The sequence below is a fragment of the Poecile atricapillus genome, chromosome Z (assembly GCF_030490865.1).
Source record: "Poecile atricapillus isolate bPoeAtr1 chromosome Z, bPoeAtr1.hap1, whole genome shotgun sequence".
Taxonomy (NCBI): Eukaryota; Metazoa; Chordata; class Aves; order Passeriformes; family Paridae; genus Poecile; species Poecile atricapillus.
The window spans coordinates 25,337,108-25,346,278 of NC_081289.1; the positions used below are offsets into that span (position 1 = coordinate 25,337,108).

The 9,171-nt window shown below is 49.8% G+C and overlaps 1 protein-coding gene across 2 annotated transcripts; it reads left to right on the top strand.

The window, feature by feature from the left end:
* Window positions 1-2,252: 2,252 nt before the first annotated feature.
* LOC131592865 (BTB/POZ domain-containing protein KCTD17-like) lies at window positions 2,253-8,877 on the top strand. Of its 2 annotated transcripts, none has more exons than XM_058864708.1 (7): window positions 2,253-2,459; window positions 3,086-3,194; window positions 4,922-5,013; window positions 5,925-6,020; window positions 6,395-6,520; window positions 7,234-7,375; window positions 8,757-8,877. In XM_058864708.1, exons 1-6 carry the CDS (start codon window positions 2,253-2,255, stop codon window positions 7,324-7,326), a joined length of 723 nt encoding a protein of 240 aa, XP_058720691.1. In that variant the 3' UTR covers window positions 7,327-7,375; window positions 8,757-8,877. The 2 variants fall into 2 exon arrangements, with proteins under 2 accessions (XP_058720691.1, XP_058720690.1); XM_058864707.1 differs by lacking the exon at window positions 8,757-8,877 and adding an exon at window positions 7,552-7,688.
* The last annotated feature ends 294 nt before the right edge of the window (window positions 8,878-9,171 follow it).

Sequence of the window (9,171 nt, forward strand, 5' to 3'; positions counted from 1 at the left end):
GAGATTGGTTTGATGGAAGAAAGTATGCCTTGGATACAGACCATCCTGGACTTGTGGGTAGCATTGTCATGGGGGAGGGGAGGTTGGAAAAGAAGGTGCTGAAAATAAGAGGTGGACCCTAAAAAGGAGAAAGAGGTTGAGGGGCTGTGAGAGGAAGAAAAGGAGAGTGTGATCTCTTGGTAAAAGGGAAAAAATTGAAGGCAGGGCAGATTTCTTGGAGGGGGAGAAAAGGGGCTGTAGGCTATCACCCAACTGCTGCATTCATATCGGAGAGCCACAGTCCTCACCCCAGTTCTGTCTGTGCTGGAGCTGCAGCCAGTACAGACGGGGTCCTGCAGTCCTCACACACCAGAGTGCAGGGCAGAGGTCTCCAATTTGCTGTGGTTTGACTCAGAGCCAGAATTCAGAGGACAGCAGTCTGACAGCCCAGAGCTGTGCTGTGCTGTGTGATGCTTCAGCCTGGGTCACTGTTAGCCTGAGCATCTTTGATGCATGTTACTGCTCACTGGAGACTGGTCCCAGGGCTGAGCAGTAATTTTGGCCAGAGCCCGCTCCAAATAGGTAGACAAAAATATCTTTTCATGCTCTGTTAATGGTCACTCTAGTGCTGGTTCAAAATTATTTAAACTTACACTCTGGAGCAGCTGAATTGTTCCTGTACTTAGCTGAAGGTCAGACAATCTTGAAACCTCTTCCGTGTTACCCTCTTTTCCTCTCCTCCCCTTGGCACTCCTCCACAGAATGAGCAAAGTACACGTGCAATCTTTGTGAAAGGAAATCCTGGGCGATTTGGGGGAAGGGCAGTGCTGCCTTCTTCTTTAGTGATAGAAGGGAGTGATTTGCAAGTCAAAGAAGGAAGGACAAGGAGAAAAGGAATGTAGGAGTAAAACGTAATGTTTCTCTTTAGCCAGCGTCTTCACTCAGTAACCCCCCCACCTCAAAAGGCACTAAGATCTAAATGCAAGAAAGTGTTGTGTGTCTGCGGTGCTGCGTTGCCCTGTCAAGGAAGAGCCAGGAAGTTGCTTAGGTGGAGGAAGGTTTTTGAGCCACAATGGGGTGAAACACCAGCTTTTCATTCTTAATGTGCTCAAGCTGCACAGCTGTGCTTAGGTGGGAGTGGGAAAAGCAGAGCTTCTCTGTTGGAGAGAGCTTGTTCAGGTTCTGTCCGTGCCAAGGAATTTGTTTGAACAGAGTCCCCTGGGGCATGAACTGCTGAGCACTGAGGCTCGGCCTGGCAGGAGCGAGTGGCAGGGGCAGGACTAGATTCCACAACATCAGCCGCAGCAGGTGATACGTGCCTGGGGCAGAGGTAAAGCTCCACACAGAGCTGAGTTAGTCTGAACTCTGTTGCCCAGACACAAACAGGGATGGCAGGAGCCCAGGGGAAGGATGTGGGGGGTTTGCGCTGGTAGAGCAGCACAGGGAGGGGGGACTTTGCTAAGTCAGCAACTCCTCTGAGCTGGAAGAAAAATTATTCCTGCCTCCTGCCAGCACTTCATGTGGATCCAGACTATAGTTCCCAGAACTGTCCCTACATATGTTAGCAGGAAGGCAACCGTCTGCATATTTTGCTGCAAGAAAGTATGGCAACTGCTGCGGCACTGAGCGGTGAGCCTGAGGTAATGGATGTCCTGAAGGGAATGCTGTGAAGTACAGCGCTGAGGGGCTTAATCTGCCGAGTGCCAGGGAGCAGGTTGTGCTTCCTGCCTCCGAGGAAGCTTGCAGACAAGACCCGGGACTGGAAGCAGGCAGAGTACCAGCCGCAGGGCTGGGGTCTCATGTGGTGCAGTCCCCTTCTTTAGAGCATCCTCATTGCAGGAACAGCAAGCTGGGGAAACTACAGTTCCCATCACCCTTTTGTGCGTGTCCCCGCGAAACTACAGTTCCCAGAAGCTTTTAATGAGCCAGAGAGGATGTCTGTGGAAATAAATGCCGACGAGTTTTGCATAACACCCTGCACCTCCGGAGTGCTGACCGGCCCATGGTCTGTGAAAACGGGAACAGAGGAAAAGCCAGGGAGTGTCAGCGCTGTGGAGCTGTGATTTTGCCCAGCTCAATAGCCTCAGTGATAGCCTCCAGCACCGAGCAACCTTCCTCTTCTCAGGACTCCCTCGGTAGTCACAGGGAAGATCTAGCCCCCAGGAAACACGGCTGCTGCGGAGGGAGAGGCAGATAAACTACAGATCCCGGCATTCTCCGACAGGCAGCACCTGCGGCAGTCCCTGCACGCCGTGGGGGAGGTGGGGGTGAGGATGAGGATGGAGGGCAGGGAGGAGATGCAGGGCGCCGTGGGGCTACGCTGTACCTGGGACATCCCGCCACCCGCTGGCACCCAGGCCAAGTGGGTGAGGCTCAATGTGGGGGGCACCGTCTTCCTCACCACCAGGCAGACCCTGTGTCGGGAGCAGAAATCTTTCCTGTGTCGCTTGTGCCAGGGCGAGGAGCTGCAGTCGGACCGGGTAAGGCAGCTGGGTTGCCTCCCGCACCGTGCCCCACCGAGCATGGGGAGGGCTGGAGGGACGCAGGGATGGAGCCAGACCCCGGCAGCTGCAGGAGCAACTGAGTGAGAAGCGCCTGCTCTTTATCCCCCCTCTCCCGGGAAGGATTTCCCCATGCCAGATTCCACCTTGTAGTAGCCTGGCACCTGCCTTCCCGAGCCGGGGAAAGGAGAGGCCATCTCCCCTCTGCTCCTGCTCTCCTTCCTCTTTGTCACCCACCCCACACCCTGGGTCTACTTCCCAGCTGTGTCTGCCTGACTCAGCCTTGTCCCTGTAAGGGGATCGCTGCTCTCTCACACCAGGCCTGGATGCACAGTTGCACAGAGAGACTGAGGCCTATTTTTTGGGCTTTTTCATCTGGATTGATTCATACTGAGGCGGGCATGCTGAGCAGACCAATACAGGAGTTAAAATCCAAGGTGGACTGACTTGGCTAGGGACTCTCAGGGACCCATGGTTTCCAAAGAATCTCAGAAATAGTGGATATTTTTGCTTAGGTTTGTATTTTCTTGTATTCTAGGGCATTTGAGGGCTGGTTAAAAGTTTTGCTTGGGTTTTTTCTCCTTGTGATCTCTCTCTGTTGCTAGGATGAAACTGGTGCATATCTAATAGATCGAGACCCCACTTACTTTGGACCGATTCTGAATTTCCTCCGTCATGGGAAGCTGGTCCTTGATAAAGATATGGCTGAAGAGGGTGAGTTGTGGAGCTCAGAAAAATCCCACATACCACAGTCAGGAAAAATAGGGCTTGTGGTCAACCTTGTTGTCTTTTGTTCTCCTTTTGGATGTTATTGTGGGGGGATTTCAGAGAGCTATCCCTGCAAAGCATGACAATGTCTCCTTTACTAAAGGGGTTTGGAGTAGGTGAGGAAGGTGTCCTTGCAGGTGTTGTCCAGCAGAGATGTCACCAAGGCAGAGGTAGGCAAGATCTCAGAGCCTTAATAAGCCATTTTTTACTTGTTCCTGATCTACTTTCAACCAGGCTCTGAGACTGAGTTTTCTATTAATGTCTGTTTCTAATTAGGAATGAAAGCCCAGTAGACCAAACAAAACCGAGCTCATGTCTTCTACTGATTGTAATAAAGACCATCATTAATCAGTGATATGCACTGTATGCTGCCTGTGCTCTCATGGGTTGTGGACTACAGAAATTCCAGTGGAGCAAGTCAGAGAAACCAATCCTTCATTTGAGGTTGACAGTGGGTCCAACAGGATGACTTGGTGACATCACAGTGTTACTAGCCAGCAGCCCACAGTGCCTTGTTATTTTTTGGATGTTAGGATCTAATAAGGAGCCAATTTGAAATACAGGCTGTGCTGCACAGCTCTCGCCAAGCACAGTTTCTGCATGGTCATTAGTCTTCTTGCCTTTCTTACACATTTTTACCTAAAGGAAGGAAATTTTTCTTCAGAATAGTCTTATCAGTTATAATTCCAAAAATATACCAAACTAATGGTATAGGATTGTAATAAACACAATTTTGAGGTGTTTCCTACTTGACATTTCTTGTAATCCTGAGGTCATACAGAGTTCATCCACAGGTTTTAATAACAAATCTGAGACATAAACAGGAGTCCAGTTCATTTGCATTGCCTTTTTTTTTTCCCTGCTGCAAACATTCAGACTGGCATAAAACTAACCCATTAGACAATTCATAGCAGAATGAGAGACACAGAGGAGGTCTGAGTGTGTCAGGTAGTAAAGGATCAATCTCCCCATCTATATTTTCTTTGTATTGCCCTGGGGACATGTGAGTGTTGGCTCCCAGCCACCTTTCCCTCACTGACCCTCTGGGAACCACCTCCGTTTTCCTGAAGGCCTGTTAGCAAACAGTTGAGTCTCAGGAGAGGTGCTAGATGCAGGCACCATGGAGAAAAAAACCAAAAACATTTTTGTTTACCTGCTTTGAGTTGAAGCACAGGGAAGGGAGCCAAAGATCATATAAAGTCATATGGGGCTGCAACTCCAAGTGGCCCAGGAGGTAAGTTAGGCTTTTCTAGGGTCTTTTGGTGACTTGTCAGAACCATAAGTTGTGGTTCTCTGCCTTAATAAGAGAGTCTTGCTAAGAGAGCAAGGTGATAACAAGTGGTCATTAAGAGAGACTGGAGCTTACAGCTGTTCTCCTTGGCCAGGTATCTGGGAAAGGTATTAGCAGTCCTCAGCACAAGACTTCACTGGCAGTGCCTGTTTCTGTAGTAGCAGGCAGCATAAGGAAGTTGGGGTGTGCATTAGAAGTAAGATGCAGAGAGCCAAGTTTCAATTTTCTGCAGTAAGAGTTTCAAACCTGTTCAAAAGTAAGGCAGTAATATAATTTCTTCCTATGGACCTTGTGAAGCTTAGAATTGATCTTTTGCAAGTTGAAAAATAAAGATGGGCTGCTAGCTTTCTGTCTTTGTGGTCCTTCCTTCTGTCTTTCTCAGGGATCCTTGAAGAAGCTGAGTTCTATAACATTGGTCCTTTGATCCGAATAATCAAGGATCGAATGGAGGAGAAGGACTACACAGTGACACAGGTATGGCAAAATAGAGTGGGGAAAGCAGGGTGTGTAAAACGGGAGAGAGATAAGTCTAGACTGAGAGAAGACTTGAGGGAAGCAGCAAGGAATGGAAGGAAGCAACTAATTAGAGATAATGTGCTAATCCTTATGCAGCAAAATCTTGCAGGGGACAAGCTACCACCAATTTAGTTACCATAAACAAATTGCAGGCTTGCTTTGCATCCCAGAAGTAATGCTGGATGTAGCCCCTGAAACTAAGTGAGCTCCTCTAACTTTTGGAAGAAGGCAGCTGGTTGCTCTGGAAGAGGAATGTTTGTGAGGAGAGCAAAGGTGTCATGGAGAGGAGGACTGGTGTGGGGAGTCCTGGGAGTGTAATCACAATGAAGAGCATGGTAATACCTGTAAAGAAATCTGGAGGGAAAAGGTGAAGGGATGGCTGTAAAAGAGTTAAATGCAGGCAAGGAATCAATCCTGTGGCACAATCATACCCTGTCTCGGCCAGCAACCTTTGAAAATCTTTTTTCAGAGAGGATTGTCTACTATATCACTTTTCATCTTGTCTGCCTCACGTTATAAGCCTCTGACAGCACAGTCACTTTGTGCTGCAAAGCCCCATCAGCATTTGTTGTGTTTGCAAAAATGATTTTGTAATGACAACTGCAAACTCCCCATCAAAAGTGGGCAGTATCTTCTGGGGACAATGCAGGAAGCACTCAACTTAGTCCCTGCTCTCCAGAAGAGATACTGTTCTTGCCTCCAATGACAGCACAGGAGAAAGCTGGACTGTGGTTTCCATTCCCTTTTCACCTGAGACATGGGGAAGAGGGCAGGTCTGTCAAGGAGGGGTATTACCACTTCATTCTGCAGCAGGGGAACAGCTTTTAGCATGCGATGGTTGTCAGTGTGCTCTGCAATTTTGCTCTCAGGTGCCTCCTAAGCATGTCTACCGTGTGCTGCAGTGCCAGGAAGAGGAGCTCACTCAGATGGTTTCCACTATGTCAGATGGATGGCGCTTTGAGCAGGTATGGATAAGGCAGAGCAGGGGGGGGAAGGAGCTGTCTTTTGGGGAAAAGATCATGAATACCATACAGTTTCCAGGCAAGGCTCCTTCCTGCTCTGAGAATACTGGGTAAGTCATTGATTCAGCCATCACACTGGCTCTTTCTTGCCCCTTTCTAGAGGTTTAGAGGATACTGTGTGAGGCCAGTCTGTTTCGTCTCCTGTATAACTTATTTCCTGGTTCTCTGTGTTGTCACCTTGGCTTAGTCATGAGGTCTCTCCACTGGGATTATGGGTTGGACTCAGTGCTGCATGGTGGGCTTTCTGCCTTGCTCCCCAGGTGGAATGGGTGTTTTCAGGAATATATACTTGTGATTCTTGCTCTCATCTTTTCTAGCTTGTGAACATTGGCTCATCCTATAATTATGGGAATGAGGATCAGACAGAATTCCTCTGTGTGGTCTCCAAGGAGTTGTACAACTCCCCCAATGGCCTGAGTTCTGAGCCCAGCCACAAAGCCAAGGTGAGATTAACTTTGCTATGGCCCTGCTCCCATTGCCTATGAGATCCTTTGCTCTTTGCTCCTTCTCTCTTTTCTCTCTCCCTTGCGACAGTGGGGCATTTCAGTGGTGAAATACAGGGGCCAGTCCTGGTGTTCAGCACCATGGCATTACACCCGTTGCCCAAAAGGAGGGGTGTGTGTGTTGGAGGGGTGGTGTGTGGCTGTGTCTGGCAAATGGCTTTAGCAAGTCACCCTGGCACCTCTCATGCTACTCTAACATCCCCCTCATGCCTCCTCATGCCCATTCTGTGTGTGTCACTGCCTAGAGGGCATTATTTCCCTGAAGGTTTTGCAGCATTCTTTTTCCTTTTTCTGAGTCTCAGCCTGAGGGGCAGATATCTCCTGCTCCCCTTTTGAGGGAAGGACAGAAACATTTAGTAGTGCATGACATCCTTTAGACACCCAGGATGCAGGAAGGAGCACTAGCAACTGACGGCAGTTGTTGGGCAGTGGGGTCACAGCACTTGGTAAGTGGGTTAGGTACCCTGATGTGATGCTCCAGAGGAAAACAAGCCTCTCTGTTCCCTGACCTAGAATTGTCTTGGCCATGGTCCCTTTTTATTCTGGTGTTATGACAATTGCTTTGTTCCGTTGTGTGTCAGAAAGAACTGCCATGGCTCATCTTGCAAGTATCTCCACTCTTTCTTCCTTTTGTCCCACATGCTGGGCTACAGAACACAGAGGACCTGGAGGAGGAAGAGCAGGAGGTGGAGGAGGAGGCAGAGGCAGAAGCAGAAGCAGAGGAGAAAGGTGCAGCAAATCCCTGAGGAAAATGATAAAAATAACCCCCCAGACATAGACTCGTCCACCTTTCTGGTGAGAGCTCACAGCTAGCATCAGGGAAGGACTAGAACAGGTGTGGGGTGTGGGGGATGTCCTCTCCAGGAGTTAGTCTCTCTGGAGATAAAGCTGATAGGGGAGAGCTGTTACCATGGCTGCTGCTTTGTATTTTGAACTGTTTGGTTTATCTGCGGTTTTATTTTTATTTGCAGACTGTCCATCTATTCGGGATTGTGCTAAACTCTCTTCCTGCGGACCCTCCCTCCTGCTCCCTTCCGTGTCCATCCCAGCACTGTCATCTACCTCCCACATTGCCCCACTCGCCAGCCTCCAGCATCCTTCCCTCTGCTCTCTTTGTCTCCCAGGGCTCAGAGTGGTCTCTGCCCAGGGCCCTGTCTCTCTCTGCTCCTCACTTTTCCTCCTCTGCAGGTATGTTACCTGTCTGCACTCCCAGCTCCTGCCAGCCTGAGCTCTGCATGAGTGACTCACTTCCCTCTTGTGGGTATGGCCGTGGTTTGTAGAGCTTGGGGAGGGGAAGGAGGGAGGTGTGAGGTTGACTCATCCCTAAGGTGGCTTTACATATTCTCATCCTATGCATGCCTTTACCTGCCAAGCAGATCCTATGGCTGTGGACCAGAGGCTCTGGCAGCAGAAAGGGGAGTGCAGCTGGGAGAGGGGTGGAAATGAATGCAAAGCAGGCAAGGGTGGTTAGGGGAAGGGGTGGACTTTTGCCACGTGTCTGCGTGACACGCATGCCAGATCGCTTCTCCAGGCTGCTGTCCGCAGCTCCTTTGCCTGCCAGCCCGGGCAGTTTGCACAAGGCAGCCTGTTATTTTTCCTTTCCTGCTCTCACTTCCTTGGGCTTTTCCCCCACTGGCTCTGCCAAGGTGAGAGTGCAGTGGGAAAGGTGGCAAAGGCAGAGCAGAAGCAGCTGGTCCCCACTGCAGATGTTCACACAGCTGTGTGCAAAATGAGCCTCTCCGCTCTGCCTCCTGCTTAGGCAGGCTGGCTGGCCGGCATGCGTGGGGCTCGGTGTGGAAAGCGTTAGAAGGAGGATTCCTCTCCATACTGCAAAACTGTGAGGCTCTTGTTAAACTGGAGGTGTTCAGTGTCAATCTCCACCAGTCCTGATGGAGGGCACTTGTTAGCTGGCTGACATTTCTCTCTCCCTCTGTTTGAAAGCCACCTTGTCTATGGCTGTGGGACCTGAGTGTTATTATCTCAAGAGTCAGTGTATGTTAATCACATGGAGTTTTTCTTCCTTCTGTTCTGTTTTCCCACCCTCATTTATTTTCTTTTTCTTATGTTTGTGTTTCCTCTGTCATTTACCTTTTTCTGTTTCTCACTCTCCCCTCCATGCTCAGTTGCTTTTTTTTCCTACCACTGATTGTGTTTCTCTTTCTCTCTCCTTCTCTAGCTGTTACAAGCCAGAGATCTGAGGATGTGATCTGAACACTCCAGCCTTTTCATTTCTTGTTTATATCTTTATTTTTGTACTGCAATGTATGGCAGCCCCTTGTCCCATAGTGACACCCCCAGCCCTCTACACCCTTGACATGCAACCATTTTTTTTTTACCAATTCACCTCGGAGGCTTGAGCTTCCAGCCCTGGAGGAGGGCAGATGCTCCATGGAGCCCCTGAGCTGCTGTAGGAGCGGGAGCCCACGGCCCCCTCCTATGCCTGGCAGTCTGGCTTTCCTTAATGTCACAGTGGCCCCTGGTGGGGACATCAGCGATCAGCCACTGCAGCCTGCGGTCCCTTCCCGAGCACGCTGGATGCAGATGGGGACCGAGGTGGTGGCAGCTGTGGAAGGACCAGCCCTTGCCCTTTC

Bases quoted from the DNA above. Each gene is read 5' to 3' on its own strand.
- LOC131592865 (XM_058864708.1), top strand. From the start codon at position 2,253: ATGAGGATGGAGGGCAGGGAGGAGATGCAGGGCGCCGTGGGGCTACGC. The intron at 3,195-4,921 runs GTGAGTTGTGGA...TGTCTTTCTCAG, and splicing joins TAAAGATATGGCTGAAGAGG to GGATCCTTGAAGAAGCTGAG. The intron at 6,021-6,394 runs GTATGGATAAGG...CATCTTTTCTAG, and splicing joins ATGGATGGCGCTTTGAGCAG to CTTGTGAACATTGGCTCATC.